General features: G+C 39.2%; 1 protein-coding gene across 3 annotated transcripts; it reads left to right on the top strand.

The window, feature by feature from the left end:
• Nucleotides 1–822: 822 nt before the first annotated feature.
• On the top strand, nucleotides 823–18,740 carry gad1b (glutamate decarboxylase 1b). 3 transcript variants are annotated; one of them, XM_077556878.1, is made up of 17 exons: nucleotides 823–1,016; nucleotides 1,703–1,821; nucleotides 2,954–3,010; nucleotides 4,648–4,782; nucleotides 5,243–5,485; nucleotides 7,572–7,662; nucleotides 11,378–11,490; nucleotides 12,028–12,143; nucleotides 13,100–13,179; nucleotides 13,411–13,465; nucleotides 13,537–13,653; nucleotides 13,736–13,800; nucleotides 13,871–13,949; nucleotides 14,096–14,245; nucleotides 15,285–15,392; nucleotides 15,466–15,555; nucleotides 17,220–18,740. In XM_077556878.1, exons 2-17 carry the CDS (start codon nucleotides 1,746–1,748, stop codon nucleotides 17,391–17,393), a joined length of 1,749 nt encoding a protein of 582 aa, XP_077413004.1. In that variant the 5' UTR covers nucleotides 823–1,016; nucleotides 1,703–1,745; the 3' UTR covers nucleotides 17,394–18,740. The 3 variants fall into 3 exon arrangements, with proteins under 3 accessions (XP_077413004.1, XP_077413006.1, XP_077413007.1); XM_077556880.1 differs by lacking the exon at nucleotides 2,954–3,010 and having other exon boundaries at nucleotides 825–1,016; XM_077556881.1 differs by lacking the exons at nucleotides 823–1,016; nucleotides 1,703–1,821; nucleotides 2,954–3,010; nucleotides 4,648–4,782; nucleotides 5,243–5,485 and adding an exon at nucleotides 6,667–7,114.
• Nucleotides 18,741–20,857: the final 2,117 nt, after the last annotated feature.

Here is a 20,857-nt window from a genome sequence, read left to right as displayed (position 1 = left end):
ATTAATTTAGTTATTTGAAGTATCTTAACTTAACCGAACTGGACTGACTGCGTTAACCAGAGCAACAAGCAATTTAGTGTAATCAGCCATCTTTGTTGTTTACATTGGCCTCCAACGCTTTGGGGTCGGAGTGGGTCATTCGAAATGGAAAAGCATAGGATTTTGGATTGTTGTAATTTGATTTGTGAGGATTATTTTGGATTACAAAATGTGATGAAATATCGTTTGACTACTATGACAATCTGCCTGCTTTATATGTTTGGAATTGTTGATTTTTAATATACAGTAATGACCTGCCTGTGTCTGCATTGTGCATGTTATTATTAAATGTGTGTGAGAAGGTGTCAACTGGTTTACATGTTGCAAATACACATCATTTCAAAACAGAAAGGGATCCGCAGGTCGGCCCACCGGGAAATTGCCAAAATGTCCAGATTACCACTTCGCCCCTCAAAGTGTTTTACCTTTTGGAGTGGAATTTACAAAGTGCAATGTACTGTATTATGAAGGAAGCATCTGAAAATCAATCATCCAGATTGAGCTGTGACTCCAAAGACATTGGGTCTCAAAATTGACCCAAAAGAAATTGTCCTCCCAAGGTCACGCATTTGCAAACATATCCCATACTGGGCACAAATTGCACAATCTGGTGGGAGATTTGCAATTTTATTATTTGTTTCTATTAACTTTTTCTTTTTGGGCTTCTTAATCGATTGTGCGTGTGTCCCTTGACAAGCCTTCTGAGTCATGGGGGGGGGGGGGGGAGGAGGTGAGGGTGCGTGTGACTCACGACTGTGTGTGTCTTGTGTGTGAATGTGAACAGACCAATGGGCAGTCGCAGCTCCTCATATAAATAAGGCATAAAAGTGTTCTTGAGGGAGACAGTGCTCACTTGTGCACCGCTGGATAGGATGTTATTGGCGCGCTTTGCAATAGACTCCAGACATTTGCACCTCTGAGCCTTTACAGCGTCTACTTTTGTGGATTCCGCTACCTGTGGACGCTCCTGCGTGCCGGTAAGACGTCTGGCTTTCATCCCTCACATTGCACGGCATCTTGTGCGTAAATGCATTTATGGCGCCTTAATCCAAACAAGAGGGATTTTGTTTAAAAAGCATCTTGCACATATTTTGCTGATGACCGGAATGAATTGTCAATTTTTGCTTTGTTGTTGTTGTTATTTATAGGATGGTGTTGAATATTTAGCAATATTCGTTGTACTATGTTTCCGTGCATTTAATATGTCTATAGATTGTTTTTCACATGTCAAAAATCTATTTCTCCAAACACTTGTAAACGAAAACAAAAAATAATAATAATCATATTTTCTCCAGTGAGTTTTTATTGTCATTTCCATGATACCATCTCTTTGTTTTCTTCTTAACGTGTCAGTATTCCATCGACTGATATTTACTGCGGCTCTGACAGAATTTAACGGCTAATTGAGTTCAAGAAATATTGCAGCGCGTTTCCGAAATGGATGTCGGCTTCGTCTTATCTCCGCCAGGGTTTATCCTTATTGTGTCAGTTCTGTCAGTGCGCAATTGTGCTTCCAAATTGCGCACCCAATGCTCAGCTGGCTTTCTTGCAATACTGCATTAAAAAATATTATTATCATTTTATATCATTCAATTGACATGTCCTACATTAAATGCGACAAAGTGGCTGATTTATCATTCTAACTGGTCTGCTTTGTTTACAGTTGAATAATAGCCTTCTTGGAGATCAGATAAGAGAAGAGAGTGATGGCCACGTCAGAGCCGAGAACCACCGGCGGGGAACAGGACCCCAACACCGCCAATTTAAGACCCTCATCCACAAGTATGTGCATATAGCACCTCGCTGCATCGACCCCCGAGGGTCAGTCACATCTAGTAAAAGGCCGCCCTTCACTGAGATGCTGTGCATGGCTGGCCGTAGCCTAAGCGCGGGTGCCTTGCTCAAAGTGCGCACATGCACTCACTTAAACGCCCTCCCTCCGTTCGTCTGGCTCTCTCCTCTCTGCCGTCACCCCTCCTTCTCTGTCTGGGGGGGGGAAGCGACTGTTGCCCGGGTCATTTGCTGTGTAGGCTCCGTCGTTAATCACTGCGGTTAAAAACAGAGCCATCACAGCTGCCTGTCTGTCTCTCGGGTTGGTTGTCTGTCTGCCTGTCTGGACGCAGCAGTATGATGCCATTATCTCTGCTATATGCTTCATTTCACTCCCCGTGGCTTGTGGCCTATGTGGTCGCGCGTGCGCGTGTCTGTGCACTCTTCGGTCTAATCGCTTTTGAAAAGCTTGAAAAAAAATATGTTTATTATTGTTGTGAAAGTTTCTGGCATTTTATTTGTCCGCGCCGTGGCTATGTCGCTTTGCATTGGGTCCTAATGGACGTCATCTCGGCTCACGCATGTCCACGCTTTTGTGTGTATGAGTGAGACTGCGTGTCTCGAAGTGTCTGCTCTAACCTATTTCCAGGACCATCACCAGCTAGCTCCAGTCACACACGCTGTTTTACTCAATTAATTCCCACCCTCCTCCGTGAGCTCATTTCACGGGTGTTAATTCCCGCCCGGCCCCTTTGGCTGCATGTGTGTGTGCGAGTGTGTGAGCCAGTGTGTCCCTATTGATTTGGCCTTGTAGGTCGGAAATGTTATGACTTATCTCCTTATGTCTAAAGAAATCACAGCCTAGAAAAAAAGTATAGGCCTACAGTTTACACTAAATTAATATGTCAATTTTGTAATTTTTTTTCAAGAACCAAATACAGTATGCTACAATCATGTTCCCAAATTAACGGATACAAGCAGAACTTTCGAATCTATTTTTTTCCAAGGATATATTCTGGTTGTCACACACCCGGCCAAATTGCCGCCCGCCTCACGCTTCACGCTTCTACTGTGCTTGGCCGCCTTTTGCATCAATCTCCCGCCGCCATATACATCACAAACTTAAAGGTCTATTCTGTTTTAGCCTACGAATATGCGTGGATGCATGGCTGTACACGGAAACTGGGCATGAGGATTTGTGGTAAGTTGTCTCCTGCATCCTGCAAGTATTATGAGCGTGGCCTTTACGTGGTCCTCCCTTTGCGACGGAATTCCGTTCGAACGAATGTGCAAGTCGGAACGGGCCGTCAATATTTGTAAGAAAACACGTTTCAGAATAATAATAATAATAATAATAATAATAATAATAATAATAATAATAATAAATAAATTGTAAATAAATAAATAAATATACCTGATGAGATCCAACAAGATGTTTTAATTTTAATATAATATAGATCATTATTAGTAGGAAATGCTCTGTAGAGTCAAAACAGCTCATTATAATGCAGCAAGAGTTCAATAAAATAAAAATTACTTTATGAAGTCTATTTCATACAGCTCTTGTATTGGAGGTCATTACATCGCCTATAATGTCAGGTGAGTGTTTACAAAAACTCCACCGTGTCAGCAGAGGGCTGTGTTTTATTATTCTTGCGTTCGCAGCCATTTCCTGCCTTGTAAAATAGGCCACTGTATAGAGGCTGTGAGAACGAAACTGTCACACTGCGTTACCATCTTGGAAAGGTCAGTGGACATTACCCCGTGGGTCTGATGATGAGAGCTCCTCTCACCCACTCTGACCGCCCCCGGATCCTCCCAATGTCTTTTCCGTTCTACAAACAAGGGGACAAACCTACTTCAGACAGCACAGAAAAATATGCTGCAAAGCACCCACGGTCAGATAAATTGTAATAGGCCTACATTTGTTTTGAAAATTTTACAGTCACGTATAGGTCAGAATTCAGTGAGCAAAATTACAGAATTGGCCTCTACTAACCCTATAATTGTATATAATTAAAAATATGAATGTTTGTTGGAGACATTTACAAGACAGCCCCGAAACAAACATAATGTAAGATTGTTTTATTTATTATTGTGATCAAGGAGAAATTGACTAAATAGGATTCCTCCATCCATCCATTTTCTTAACCGCTTATTCCTCAAATGGGTTTCAGACGATGATTAATCTACTCTACATTTGAATGGATTAGCGTATTGGTTTTGAATGTGTAACTCTGAATGTACGATATCATTTTTCGAAATGTAAAATTATATGAACTGAAAATAATTTAAAAAAAATCTAAATGAAATGCAAGCGATCATTTTTTATTTTTTAATTATTATTATTATTATTATTAATCAGTCAATTCATTAATTACATTATATTTTTATTTATTTTTATTTTGCACAATTAGCAGGCCTCATGGACCTTCACAGGGAGCGGATCAATCACCGTGTAGGCCCATATAGTGAAGGCAGACACGCTGCCGCTCTGGCATCCTTCATTAACCCTTTTTATGGTGGGGTGGGGGCTTAGTAGGCTACTGGCGACACGGGGCCATAGCCGAAAGCTGTCCGCGGATCACTGAGCCGATCAGTGTGTGTGTGTGTGTGTGTGTCGGGGGTGTGGTTTATTCTATATATAGCCTAGGTTTGGTTTGATTTGGCCTCCACCAGAAATACATTGTTTTTAAATGATGCCGAAGAACAACTAGAGGAATAGTGACACGTTATTAATTTTTTTCTTATATGAAAATACATTTGTATACTGATATAAATATTGCATGATGGAGATGTTTGGCGATAACTCGTGCACTTCCCCGTGCAACACGCTAGGGTTCCTGCAGAAGAACAACAGCCTGGAGGAAAAAGGCCGCCTGGGTCAGAAGAATCTGCTCTCCTGTGACAACAGTGACAGGGACGCCCGGTTCCGACGCACCGAGACCGACTTCTCAAACTTGTTTGCCAGAGGTAAGCAAATATAGCCTAAAGGTTCCGCATTTAAGAAATATTACCTTAATGATCAAACCAAATTCAAAAAAGGAAATCAAAAAAAATCTTTCAAGTTTATCATTCTTTTTTCTTTTTCTTTTCTTTTTTTTACCTTTATTTAACCATGCTAAAATGTATAAATATATAATTAAATAAATTAAATAAATTAATAATTTAAAAAAATATCACAACTTCTTCTGCTGGATTTCCAATTAAAAGCATATTTTGTGATTGTAGGGCCACTCATCTTCATTTAACACAATGAAGCTAACACTTCACTTGGTTAGATGAACAATATATGCACCTTTGCTTAAGTTACATGTAACCTAATGCATGAAATGAAATACACCCCCCCCCCCCTCCTCCTCCTCACTACCACCCTATAGTACTGCATTTTCACAAGCTTTAATCAGAAATAATTTCCCCTGGCATCTTCTAGACTTGTTGCCCGCAAAGAATGGAGAGGAACCAACCATGCAGTTTTTACTGGAGGTGGTTGACATCCTGACCAACTACGTGAAGAAGACGTTCGACCGCTCCACCAAGGTGCTGGACTTTCACCACCCTCACCAGCTCCTGGAGGGCATGGAGGGCTTTAACCTAGAGCTCTCCGACCAGCCCGAGTCTCTGGAGCAGATTCTGGTGGACTGCAGGGACACGCTCAAATATGGTGTCCGGACAGGTATGAGAAAGAAATGTAAAAAAAAAAATAAAAATACAATATCTTGACTTTTGGCCAATTAAAGGCGGAGGAAAGTTGAATTAATGACAACAATGCTAATGTACAATTCAGCAGACCCCGCCACCCCTCCCACTACCCAGTTTAAAAAGAATCTGCTGGCTTATTTATTGTCCCCATGGCATTAATTCACTTGACGTCCCTGTGCGCTGCCGTCTGACTTATTAAAGTAAGTGTCGCCTGAAGGCGTCCTAACGTGGCCTGTTTGCAGCTGTTAAAACGACAGCGCTCAAACTGTCCCTTGGGTTTCATACAGTATATCATTCTGCGTCTACTTCATTTTGAACCCTGAGATCCGTGATTGTTTTCCTGAGAAATACCGGTGGGACTCGGAGCTGGCCGTGGTACTGAACGTTACACCTTGCACAATAGCCTACAATGAAATCATAATGGATCAGTATCATAAGTTCTAATACAAATATAACAATTCTCTTACTCTTAATGTTTAGTAGGCTATTGTAGTTGCAGTGGTGTAAAACTTTCTAAAATGTTGTCGCCCTATTTGTGAACATGACTGGCATGAAATATAATTGTGTCGTGAAATGCAAGTGACATTCGGAGTTTTTCTTTTTTTTAATGCCACGTAAGCCATCATTCTGACAAAAAAACAACAACTTTGACTTGTGAACAAAAACTTGAGATCCGAGGACTTTTTATCCTCTCTGTCCAGTGTTTTTTTTTTTTAATGAAACAAAAACGAGGAGGTGAACATGGAACTGAAAGCCAAACACAAAAACAACAAAGTCTAGAATCAACTTGATAAACTAAACGGGAGACAGGACGTGGCAACGACAGAACTTGGAGGGACGACAATGGACCAACACAGCTTGTGTCCAAAATCACAAAGCTTGGTCCTTCGAAGGCCGGATTTGTCGGCTGCATGACGTCACTCCTGGCGCGACTCTACAGCACGCACGGATTTACATATGAATGGATTGTCAATGCTGCTTGTCGGTAGCGCATTGGACGACATCCATGAATGCGTAAATCAGTCATAAATCCGTGCGTGCTGTCGAGTCGCACCCCACTCACTAATTAGACAATGAGGGACACCTGGACAAGACACACGTGGTTGAGGGAACTGACTGGCTAACACAAGGGGGGTGGGATGACAAGTAGAGGTGGACGTAATGGGGTAGATGCCACGGACTTTCGACTTCCGCGTTTGCGTTTCAAACCCCTGCGACCCCCAACCGCCCATCGCGGGAGCGCGCAGGGCATCTCAACTCTCTGAATTGCTTCGAACTGAGACAGACGCACTACAGACTTGCACTCGTCGACGGGAATGCGCAACCGAGGGACACAAAGGCAGAAGCGCAAGAACTGGGATGCGGCCCACACGTCGCAAACAGGAAACTGAAACAAATCGGATATGTGGAAACCAGGAAGTCGGAAGTCCCGCCTTCTCCGTGTCATATACCCCAGAAGACTTGACGAGACAAAGGGAAACCCAAGGGAAACATTACAAAATCATGACAGAAGAAAAAGGAAGCAAGGAATATTGTAATGATTTGAGGCTTGAGCATTTTCATGGGAGGAATTCAACTCATTTCTCAAGGCACCACTGTCTAAGTATGATACAGCGCAGTTTTACACCAGTCTAACTGTACTGCAGTAGCAATATAAAACGATTGCCTCCTGTCAGTTTGTCATTGTAATTTTTGCAACTCCTTCAACACCTGCGGTGTACCTATTGCTTTGACCAAGTGCAATAATACAGTTTAAATATAAAACATACTTATTATGTGGGCCTACTAACACCACATTTACATGCTATTTATATCCATGACTGCATTTAGGCTGCAGGCATTTTTGAGGCTGACTACGTGTGCGAGCACCTTGAGTCTAAATGGCTGTCACATTATAACCTTGTTACCAGAGCAGTACAACAATCTATTTAGGTTTCGTTGACTTACAAAAAGCACAAATTCGAGTTAAGTAGGAGATTTCAGCAGCAGCAGCATTTCCCCACACAATTAAACTGCTTGTCGTACAACAAGTTTATGTTTTGTGTATGTTTCTCTCTCAGGTCACCCTCGCTTCTTCAACCAGTTGTCCTCAGGTTTGGACATCATCGGCCTGGCAGGAGAGTGGCTCACCTCCACTGCCAACACTAACATGTAAGTCATACACACTTGTTGTTATTGACACCATTGATCATTTATGGGATGAATAATTTGGCATGACAGAATTTGCCGTTTGTAGGCCACTTGGCTCTCTGCAGCACCGCTGTCATTGTAAATGTGTTTTTTTTTCCCCCCTGTAAAGACTTGTGAGTTGATAGAGTGTTGGCAGCCGTCGAGCTGCTTCGTGTATCACAGTCTGGCCCGCCCCAGGGGTGGTTAGATTGCATATTGATCTCGGGTCACAGCTACATTGAGGCCCAGTCCGATGGAGGGCATGAAGCACATCAGATTCACACCTTTTCACAACACAAGCACACCCAAACATGTACTAACTCCCAATAAAAAAATATTCATTGTATAAGGTTAGAATTATAGATCACTCACATGTTGTGAAAGGTGAGAACCTTATTCTGTTTTGCGTTGCATGGATTACATGAAGATTAAACAATTAGAAATATTAAGATTTATAAAATAGAGAATCTGATACAATTACAAATGAGAATGAAGAAATGATTGATTGACAAAAGAAGATACAGTAGGCTACACTGCAATACAATTGATACTTTAATAACAATGAGGTTGAATCAGATATAGCTAACAATAGAATGTTTGGTCTCAATGACCTTTTACCCATGATGGATTGAATTGACACTTAGGATAATCATTTTTAATTAAGCTTCTACAATGCTACGAAATTCACTAGAGATCTAATTTGTCTGGATCAATATATCAATTACATGAGGAGTGATTATTTATAGTTGATGAGAAAACAATGTTGCTTTAAATTACCGCATCATTTCGAAATCCATATTGCATCATATGCGTGTATGCAATTCATCAAAGTTGAATTTTGATTTTGTCTTCTCACAATCATACAAACATTATTTTGCCCTGTCTTAGTGTACTTTGCGTTGTTTAATATCACCCCAGTTGAAGTTAACTGTAAAACTAAAAACACAACAAAAGAAGTTACATTGTATATTAATTAAATCCAAAGCATACTTTGTTTAAGAAACATATCCAATGCTAATGCTAATGCTAATGCTGGCCATTAATGTAAAATGACATTGACAGGCTAATTGAAAATTTGCATCGAGTTCTAAATATTCATACACAAACATTGTTGCAACATGTACAAACAGGTAATGTAACAATACTCAAAGATATATAGTCTTCCTAATCTGTGAAAAAAACATATGAAATTGATGATGTTCAATTGCGAATTTCTTCTTCCACACCTTTTGAGTGTAGCTAAGTGTGTAGCACTGTGCATTTACGGCACCACACTGCCCCTAAGAGGCCAAGGTGGGCGCAGCCGGAGCAGCCAGTACTGTATTTATTTTTTAGCAATCATATTTCATTGCTATTATTTTCATATTATTCTTTTTACTTTGATATACATTTAGGTTGTGATTGGTCTTTAAAGTTATATTTAAATAAGATTTTTGGTGGTTGAATAAATAATAATTCAGTATTAATAAATAATAATAATAATTGTGATTGTTACTATTTTTCTCTGTTACATACTTACTATAATAGATAATGACATTTTATTTGGTATTGCTTTTCTTAAACTTGCTTAACATTGCTTTCCGTGTATGCATTTGCTAGCTACTATAGTCATTCAAATAATCCAAAAAACACAATGACACAAAAATCTCTTATTCCTTCACAATTCTAAACACTGCTTTTTATTTCTGTGTGTTCCTGCTTGTATTATAAATGTGTTGAGCAAGGTTTTGGATATGGGTGCATTTTATTTCTTGAAACCAATGGTTGTGGATGGTTTGATAAAATAAAATAAAAGACTTCTCAGATATGTTGTTTGCTTGCAATGTTGTGAAAATAATTGATATAATTGACATTGACTGCAAGAATCAAACCTTCTATAAAGTTAGCTCTGCTACTGATGTTGATTGGTTCAGTTTGCTGTCTATATTGTAAATGGATTAATGGTCTGCTCGCATTAAATTGTAGGCTGGTCTCTTGGGGGTAAAATGGAGGAAAATAATGATTTAAATAGCACCATATTGGCCCCATAAAATGCTGATACTTTACAAGGTGTAGCACAATACTAGGCAATATTTCAGCTGTTATTACTTGGCACGAGAATAGAAGCTCAATGTAGAGATATTCAACAGAGATTGAGACACATGCAATTTCTCAAAACATTAGTCATAAAGCCACCCCGTCCTCTATATCAGCACATCCCACTTGGAGGATACACACACACACACGCACACACATCCATCCATGCGCTTGCGCCCACTTCCATAATGACACCAGTTTTGACACTCACACACACACACACCAGCTCGGCTGTCCCAGATACAGCAGCAAGGATTTCCAGTCCATTGACTGCATGCTCATTGTGAGCTGGTCTTAGCAGATAGGCCAGCTGGGCCCCACACTGCCACACAATGTCCTCGGGCGCCGCACAAAACCCAGCCACACTGTGGAAAGTGGTTGCGGCGGCTCCCCGCCAAGTCCTCGTTGCATTGTCCCCCGCGGACACGGTCCGACTCGCGCTGCGTGTCACGGGGTTAGTCACATAAAAGATGCGCGCTGGAAGAGACTCGCACACACAAGGGGCGCCCTTGATGATGGTAATAAGGGCATTTAGGGGCTTTCCCTGGGGACAGGCAGGTGACTGAGGGGTAATTTTCACCCTCAAAAGACCAATGATTGGCTCTGATTGTGATAATCATCGCCATTATTGTCATGATGGCGTGAAATGACTCGCAATTTTAAAGAGGTTTTGTTTCTTTTTGGCTGTGGTTGGAATACATAAAAAGAGAGACACTTTTTTCCCCCTCTTAATTTTAAAAGAACACCTTCTATTGTTCTTTGTTAGTGTGAGTGTAATTCAATTCATCATTATGTAATTTTCTTTTTCCATCCCGTTTTTAAGACTCACCCCCCACCCCCCACCCTAATGTCCTTTCGCTGCACCTCCTCTTTCTTTGTTTGCTCGCTCCTCACAAGTCTTTATCTGGCCTCCGCTTGCACACAAAACAAAAAAAAAAGCTTTTCCTGCGCTGCAGAGCATAATTGCGGACAAGATGTTTTCGATGGTAATAGTGGTGCACTAAGTGGCCTCATTACAAAGAGGGATCAGCCAGTGTGGGAGGTGTAGAGTGGATGTAAAGACGTATGTGACACATTTAACTTTCACTTCTCCTAGCTGGACTTTTTTTAAATTTTTTATTTTTTTATTGTGCATCTCTGTGACTTCTAATCTTTTTCTTTCATTTAACCGCACTATGAGGGAATTAATTATATTGTTTTTTTCTCTCTCTCTTTTTTTTTTTTACTTTGTGGTCAATATTCACACACGTCCTGTTATCTTGCCCAAACACACACTGAAGCCCTCTCAGCTGTCAAATCAGCCCCATTCACGATTGTGACTGAGGTTGGCAGGATTGACAGATAGCCATCACAGCATTGTGCGCTTTAATTAAACTACTGAAGGATTTCACAAGGCATTTGAATATGAATGTTTGCTGCCTATATCACACACTTTAATTAGCTCAGACAGCGCAGGCTCCATTTTGCGCTCTGCGGATGGAATTATTGGAGGAGCTAATGGAAAACCAATCACTCTTTGTGTGCATGCATACAAAATGGTCTCTCCTTCCTGTACACGTAGTTGTTGCTTTGATGCTCCTTGATGTGCTGATGCGAGCATTTTATCCATTGTGATTGACAGGTTCACCTACGAGATAGCTCCGGTGTTTGTTTTAATGGAGCAGCTGACCCTGAAGAAGATGAGAGAGATGATTGGCTGGTCCGGTGGTGAGGGAGACGGCCTCTTTTCGCCAGGTTAGCAACCAAATAATAGTAAATATGGAGTCTTTTGTCTTTTATTTAAAAAAAAAAAAAGTTAAAAATTTTTTTCCCCAGTAGTTAATGGAAAACAAAGCTATTACACACATTTAAAAATGCTGGATCAAATATTTGGACCGGTCAATTTGACAAAAAACAATTCAAAAAGTTTGGTCAAATGAACACAAGTTAGTGGGTTGGTCCAAATTGGATTGTTTTTGACACAACAGTTTAAAGAATCTTGTACTTTTCACCTTCTAAGTAGCCACACTGATTAATTTAGAGCAAAAACAAACAAACAAAATACATGAGCTAGGCCAACAAGCGTGAACAATATTTACGCTGTGCGAGAGAAAGCATAACGGCGTTTGGCTTGGATGCTGTGACAGCATACTTTGAGAATCAGAGCAACTTAAAAAAAAAATCGTGTTTGTAAACCAATTTGCTGGTAAACATAGTCGTTTGCGAACTCAGGTTTGTGTTAGTTTATTATGCCAGATTTTCTTAAAAACTTTAACTGTTTCTGCTCAATAGGGGGCGCTATTTCCAACATGTACAGTGTGATGATCGCTCGTTACAAGTATTTTCCTGAGGTCAAGACCAAGGGCATGTCCGTTGCTCCTCGCCTGGTTCTCTTCACATCGGAACATGTATGTTGAATGAGACCACTGGACACACGTACGCACACACACGCACACACACACGCACGCACACACACATGCACGCACACACACACGCACGCACACACACGCACACACACACACACACACGCACGCACGCACACACACACACACACGCACAGTTTGCTTTAAGTAAATTTCCTTAGCGTGCGGGTGGCACAACTTTCATTTTGTAATAGGATAGATCGTCAACGTCATTCGGAGAAAAAAAAAGATGTTAAAAAACATGTTCATTTACTTTTTTTTATGATAAAAAAAGTAATTTGCATTTTTTTAGATATTATATTTATTTTTATTTCATTTATATTATTATTTTTATTGTTATAATTATTCAACAAATTATTTAATAAAATATTATTTTTAAATGTTATACAATTGTTTATATTTTAATGCGTTTATTCGTAATGTTTCCATGAAAGTTTCTCAATGTAACAATTTACCCAGAAATATATTTAGAATAGCCTTTTTATTTGACCATTTATGACTGAAACGTCTTCTAATTGGCATATTAAAGCCTTCGCTGTTCACAATGGGTACACCTGCAAGCCTCTGGCCAATAGTTTTCAGACTGGATTCGGGTTTGAATTTACTGCCCTCTGTCTGCGGATGTGACTTCATGTGTGTGTAGTTTCATTTTCCGGCCACAGGTGGCAGTAGCGATTCGAAATTAAATGTTCTACATTCAGCGGCTTTAATCAGGTGAATGAATTAAATCAATCCCTTTGAATCTAAAACATTTGCGCTATATTGATGCTCGGTGGATGAGATCAAAGGACTCAGCGTTTTGGAATGCTTCGTCCCCCACCTGCCTTAGAGAATTGCATAGCTGTGATTGGGCCACCAAAACGCCATTGCCCTTGATGGCTTATTGAGCAATTGTGTCAATAAGCGAGTCATTGTTTACCTGATGTGTGTTGTTCCTGCAGAGCCACTACTCCATAAAGAAAGCGGGAGCCGCTCTGGGCTTTGGCTCTGAGAATGTGATTCTGCTGAGCACAGATGAAAGGTAATGCATACATTCCATCTTAAAATAAATAAATAAATAAACAAGTGTTTACAGCTGCACATCTATTCTGTAACAAAACAGTGTGTTCCAAAGGTCTTAATAATATATACATATATATATGTATATATATATATATATATATATATTTTTTTCTTTCTTATTTCCTTATTTAGTTTCAGTTTAGTTGACTTTCAGGACACGCCTGTCATCTGTTATGTTCGGCTCTTTCAGGGGGAGGGTCATTCCTGCCGATCTGGAGGCCAAGATCATTGACGCCAAACAGAAGGTGGGCTCTTGATTTTGCTTTGTGCCAACTGTTCATGATCTTCGAGTGTTAAACGTGTGTCCATTTCACAGGGTTGCGTGCCGTTATTTGTCAACGCCACAGGTGGCTCCACTGTCTATGGCGCCTTTGACCCCATCAATGAGATTGCTGACATTTGCGAGAAGTACAACCTGTGGCTGCACGTGGATGTGAGTTTCAAACATGATTTGATCATCATAATTCATATTCATGTTACTATTGTGATGCCTTTTGCTAACTGTTGTCTTGTAGGGAGCGTGGGGTGGAGGTCTGCTGATGTCCAGGAAGCACCGCCATAAACTCAATGGAATTGAGAGGTAGTTATCGGGAGCTGCAATACGTTGCCTGTCAGTCAGTTCAGTGGAATATCATGTTTCACCTTTGTAGAGCCAACTCTGTTACATGGAACCCTCACAAGATGATGGGCGTGCCCCTGCAGTGCTCAGCGATCCTTGTTAGGGAGAAGGTACGCAGCTGTATAAGAAGCATTCCGCATGGTCACGTTCATAGCAGCGGTCATCGTCACGAGAGCTCATTGATCTTAATATTTTCCGAGCATGTCCTGAATATAGGAAAAGATGATCAGAGGTTGCGATGCATGTGTGTTTGCAGGGACTGATGGGAGGCTGTAACTCCATGTGTGCTGGTTATTTGTTCCAACCAGACAAGCAGTACGACGTGACGTATGACACTGGGGACAAAGCCATCCAGTGTGGCCGGCATGTCGACATATTTAAGTTCTGGCTCATGTGGAAGGCCAAGGTAAAAGACTTGCATTGCCTTTAAAATAGTTTATTTTCTTTTTTTAAAGGGGAAGTCAACCCAAAACAAATTTCTTGATAACAATATTTTCTAGAGGTGTGCCAAAACAATCGATTCTCATTTAGTATGTCCCAAAATCGATTTTATTTAAATCATTTTGTACTGTCTTGCCTTTGTTTGTGTGTGCCTTTATTGAGAGCGTTGTTCATGTTGTACTCGATTTGGCCACTTAGGGGCAGTGTGGTTCCACGCAGTCTGATACACTGTTAAGTTGCAGCCACATTAGAGAGTAGAAGGAAAAAGTCACGATCAAGTTATTACAATAAAAGTTGTTTTTTTGCAGCGTGGAGTCGTTCTTTTGAGGGATAAAAGTGCTGCGGGTAGCGCGCTAATTAGCATTAGCGAGTCAGACTGGAGTAGATCATTACGATTCTTTGCACATTTATAAATTGAAGCAAAAATCATTGTCAATCAAATCATTTTGAATCAGATATCATTCTTAACCGAAAATCGATTCTGAATCGAATCGCAGACCCAAGAATCAGAATCGGATCAAATCGTGAGACATTCAAAGATTCCCACCCCTAATATTTTCTATGCAGCCCCACTAGTCTAAATACGGTATTCAGGTTAATATTGTGTTAGTGGAATATGAGTTAGGCAGCAAAATCCAGCAGTCTTTATCAATATCAGAAGGCGGCCATTTTGCCACTTGCTGAAGAGAGAAAATGATTTCACAGTTGCTCAGGTCTCAGGTAACAAGTTACAACCAATCACAGCTCAACTTCAGAACACAGGTGAACTGTGATTGGTCGTCGCCTGAGCAACAGTGATGTCATCTTTAGTCGACACCAAGTGGCAAAATGGCCGCCCCCCTGAGATGGATAATAACGGCCGGATTTTGCTGCGTAACTCCTATTCCACAAATGTAATATTAATCAGAATGTTATGTTTATACTAGTGAGGTCACATATAACATATTATTGTTAAGAAATGTTTAAGTTAGACTTCCGCTTTAATGCTGCGTTTCCCCTCACAGGGCACCATTGGGTTTGAGCAGCACATTGACAGGTGCTTGGATCTGTCTCAGTATCTGTATAACAAGATCAAGAACAGGGAGGGGTACGAGATGGTGTTTGATGGAGTGGTAAGCCGTCCTAATATGATTTTAATTGAGCTACATGCCTCTATGTTGTTTTCACTGTACGTTCCGTCCGCAGCCTCAGCACACCAACGTTTGCTTTTGGTACATCCCACCCAGCCTGAGGGGAATGCCAGACAGTGAGGAGAGGCGGGAAAAGCTCCATAGGGTGAGACGCCTGGCAACACTCGGACCATAGAGATAGTCGAGCATTGCATAATGTTTGTAAACAACAGGTGCCAAGATACAGTGGCCTGAAGTTTAACAATGACAAAAACAGATGTACCCCAAATGGTTGAGGTTTTCTTTTTAAATTTCCTTCCAAAAAATCCAAATGAATCCAGCGGAACATTTGAAGTTAATAAAATGAGTGGATTTCGTAAATAGTTGAGCAGCGATCACAAAACTGCCTATAATGTCTTAGCCTCAGATAAATAATAAATAAATACACAACTTTGAGACTTTTTTCACTAATAATGTGACCTAAAATCTGAAAATTTAAAAGTACTCTTTTCAAGAGGGGAAGTAAAAAATAAATAAATAAACAACTGCCAATAAAGCGGATGCACAATTGTGCCCACCCTCTTGTAAATGATGATGCGGCTGTGTTAAGAATGAACCAATCACATTCAAACTCATATTGATGGAAATAAGCAAACATTACATTCAGCTGTTTAGTAGCTGCCTTTTTTGTCTTTCAAGCAGAAAAGTGTGAAGGTTTTGATTTGGAACCGTTTTCACTTAAGTGTTACACAAATATTGACATCAGTAAGGATGAGATGAAATATGCTCATAATTCTAATTCAATAATTGTAAATATGAATTAAAAAAGATTCTTAAGCCTTAAAGTGCAATAAATGTAAAGAAAAAAATTAAATTCATGTGAAAATAGTAAGATACAAAAACAATTTGGCCTAAAAATTTTATATACTTATGAATTTATGGGAAAAAGAGATTAATCGATTCATGGTTTTATCAATCGCTATCAGACTCGAAAAAGCAAAATCAATTCGATATCTATTATTTGTTTTCTTTTTTTGTACCCAGCCCTAGTTGCGGGTTTTAACACAAAACTTTCAGGCGTACGATATAATTAAATTTAAAAAACGTCAGGAAAAGCCTACTTGAACATCTAAAATGTATTTGGGGATAATCAGAGGCACTAAGAGTGGGCTCCATTTAACATGAGATTGAATGTGATTGGTTAGTTCTGATCTCAGGCACATCCTTGGTTTCGTAAGGGTGTGCTCACTTGTGCAACCACATCATCACAGTTGTTTACTTAATACTTCTACTCTCGAGCAGATCCTCTTTTTCTCTTTCTTTTTCTCTTTTTTCTTTCCTTCTTCGTTTCTTTCTTTCCTTCTTTCTTTCTTTCTTTCAAAGTTTAGACTTGATGTATGTTGATATAATTTTTTTCATATCACAAAAAAAATTGTATTTGAACAGGGGTGTGTAGACTTATTATATTCTAAAATGTTTGGTTGGGTTGCTTTTGCAAAATTTAGCAAAAGGTAATGTTGAGCCTGCTATCTACTGCCAGCTCTACAACGAAGTAATCCTATATGTGAATTTCCACCACGTCTATTTTGGAATCAGCTTTCCTCTCGACATGTTAAGCAATTTGCCTCATGTAACTTGACATATTTAAACGAGGGTGGTAGAGAAGAAGACTAAAATCATCATAATTAATTATCACTTACTTTGTTTGCGTTAAGGATTTACTGTGCCATCGGAAGATCAGACGGGCTTTTCCCAACCAGATAAAAATGATATATAAAAACTATATGATTCGATTTTCTTCTTCTTTTTTTTTTTTTTTTTCATTGCCAGGTTGCACCAAAGATCAAGGCCATGATGATGGAGACAGGGACCACCATGGTGGGCTACCAGCCTCAGGGCAATAAAGTCAACTTCTTCCGCATGGTGGTCTCCAACCACGCGGCCACCCAATCCGACATCGACTTCCTCATTGATGAGATCGAGAGGCTGGGTCATGACCTGTAGATCGGCACATCATTTGAGGGGAGAACCCAACATTAAGACCCCCCCCGCCCCTCCCTCCCCTCCCCACACACACACACAGACACACACATAGTTTCAGGTAACTGATGGATGTGTGCTGGTGGGAAGTCTTGTGCTGCGTGTGTTCTAGCTAGTGTCATTTCATGTAGATTGTTGTTCTGCGTGTGCGTGTGTGTTTGCGTGGATGTGCTCGCGCGAGCGAAAAGCATAAAAGCACAGCTCAAAACCTGACAAGTATCACAAAATTATTCTTGTGTGTACAAGAATGCTGGTGGCACACCGTGTGTCTATAAAAGTATTTTAGAGCTATTTATTCAAGATAAGCTAATAAATATTATGTTTGCAGCATATTTGCAAAATGAAATATGCTGACTAGAGGAACTTCCGGCTGCTTAGATCTGCCATCTTCTCCAAGTTGGACAGGTCATGACAATGAGACAACCTCTGCAGTTATGATTTTAAAATGCTGACTCATTGTCTGTTTCATGCAATCATGTGATAATTGTATGTGTTCTTAAAAAGTATTTATTCATATTTGATTATATAGAAAATATTGCATTTTTGTTGTATACAGATTCAGGTATTTTAATGTAAATGTATTTTCATGTGTAGTACATGGTGATAATTTGTACATTTGAAATTGAAATAATAGTGACTGTCGGCCAAAGAAAGACGAGGGCGGAAATAGTGCAAGTCATTATTCCTCATATAGTGTATAACTTGTAGATGTTTGTAACACGTGACCCTCGACCGCAATGCAATTTCTATTGTGCGTTTATTTCTGTGATTGTGAGTCTTTGAATGTCTGAGGCGACTGACTTGTGACGAGGTGAAGGAGAACGAAACCTGCAGTATATATGATATGCTCCTCCGGCTGAGCGAGTAGAAAAGGAATGTGAGAATGTGCTCTTCGTGAGAAGGCGTTGCAAGGATTGTGGTATCTGTCGGAATTCTGAGGCATTTACTGTATTATACGATATTTATTGTAGTACATATTCAATGTATTTCCAGTATTCTGGGAGCTCAACGGAATATCGTGTTTCAGGAGTTCCTCTTTGTGTCTTTGCACTAGGTTCACCTTTCTTTCCTCCATTGTAAATGGACGTGTATAATGGCAGTATTATGACCTATTTAATTAAACATTGATGGTAACCAGGGACCATTATATTAATAGGATAACTACATAAATTATATTGAAACTCTTGTGAAGAATGGTTTTGAGATGAATATAGCTGTAAGGAATGTTACCCAGGCCAGGAGATTATCTGGAGGCACTTTAACAAAAAAACAGCGTCTCTATAAGATGTTTAATAAAGTCTATTGAACTTATGAGTTGTTGACTCTTCAGTTTTTGTCTTTAATTTTTTTGTGCCCTAATACTACACACATGAACGCACTCACACGTGTTTTTGTTTTGTTTTTTTTAGCTCCAGATTCTCCTGCATTTTTATTTCTATTATAATGATTACATCCCTCAAGTCAAGGTTTTCATTCTCTTTGCCCAGCATATCACCTTTCACTATCACATTTTCTAGAGTTTCCATGAATCTCTTCTCTATTCTCTTTTCAGATAATAATAATAATAATAATAATCATCATCATCATCTTCTTCATCAACATCCTAATGCTTTGGCGAATCGAAGAGTTTTTATTTGTTTTAGTGTTTGTTTTTTATGCCCGGGCAAGCGTCACGGATTTTAGTAGGGAGAGAAATGGAGACCATAATAGGATTCTGCATCTCTGTGCCCTTACAGACAGAAAGAGAAAGGTTGCAGTTTCATAACATTTACAACGACCTCATTTAAATATGGAACAGGGAGGCATCGAAGGGCGGAGGAAGGGTACGCTAGCGCTCTCTCGTGGTGAAGAATATCCTCTGGGCAAATGGCTTGTGAAGCACAAGCCATTTTTTTACTCAATGATTTTGTTTTATGCTGAAATTAAATGTTGCGTTCCCTGTAGCAGCTCATTGTTTTTTTTTATTTCCTTTTTAATGCATGTTTTTTAATATAATATGATTACTTTATGTTTAAGTCTTTTGGATAATATTTTCTCTCTCTCTCTCTCTCTCTCTCTCTCTCTCTAATTTAGTTATAAAGCTGTTCAAATAACTACAAAACTTTTGTCCAGCAATTTGTATTTAACAAATGTCAGGGCCGGTAGCACAACCATAAACATTGTAACCGTAAACATTATATATATATATATATATATATATATATATATAAATATATATATATATATATATATATATATATATATATATATATATATATATATATATATATATATATATATATATATATATATAATTTAGGCTGGTACACTTCCCATGTCAAGTGGTACAACTAAAATTAGAAAAATGCTATTTTATTGTAACTGTATTTTTTAAAGTTTTTTTTTATTTTTTTTTTTAAATCTTATAAACCAGTCAAGGAATGTCACCATAACAATGCTACTATTCAAAGCTCTACCATATCCACGCACCTTCTAAAATATTTACTAGTTTTAAATGTAAAGATATTGCAGTACACACTTTAAAACATTTTAAATGACAATTTGTTGTACATTTTAGATTATACTCTGAATTAAAGATAAATAAAAATCAGCACGACGCAGGACATGCATTAACAATGATCCAGGAGCAGCATGAAAGCATATCTTGCAAAAAGTAACAAATCCTTGCATCTCCTCAATGACTACTTTTTTTAAATGTATAAATAAATACATCAATTATAAGCACTAGGAGTCTACATTACACTATGTGGTCACGCATCATACAAAAATCCTTTAAATACTTATTACTTAACAAAAACAAATGTGATGCAATTTTCTCAAACTCTTATTCAAAGGTCTTAGAGCCAGGAGTGATAAAAAAGAAAGAAATAAAGTAGCCTTGAGGCACCATTAAGGATCCCTTGATACCACTGAACCAACAAAGTAGAAGCCTCTTCAAAACCTGATCAGCTAGCTTGCCATTGTGACCTATGATGGGCTGTCATTGTGGGCCAGGTCCCTCAGGTTGTTAGAGGAAATTCAGGTTTGCTCCATGCGGCAATTAAGTGAAAATAACTTGCTTATGTGGCCACAAACACATATCATTTACGATTACAGGAAATATGTTCTGTTTATGTAGAATAAAATATTTCTGTTTGTTATTGCAGAATCTGAGTCAGTAAGATCAATCTGGTCGAAATTGAGTAGCCCAGATGTGACATGGACAAAGTTCAAAAGTGCCTGGGGTTAACGAAATCCCTCCAGATGACTGTAACTGTAAATTAACTGTTAAACTGTTCATTACAATGTTAATTAAGACTCCAATTCATTAAACCGTAGTAATAAAAACTGTACTACGACTACTAAACCTTAGCCAGCAACTGCATGCTGTTCATGAGTTGACAAGCGTAAAAAGGAACCTCTTCAGGAAACTAACATTCAGTATGTAG

The sequence above is a fragment of the Vanacampus margaritifer genome, chromosome 2 (assembly GCF_051991255.1).
Source record: "Vanacampus margaritifer isolate UIUO_Vmar chromosome 2, RoL_Vmar_1.0, whole genome shotgun sequence".
Taxonomy (NCBI): domain Eukaryota; kingdom Metazoa; phylum Chordata; class Actinopteri; order Syngnathiformes; family Syngnathidae; genus Vanacampus; species Vanacampus margaritifer.
This window is presented reverse-complemented; position numbering and strand designations above follow the sequence as displayed.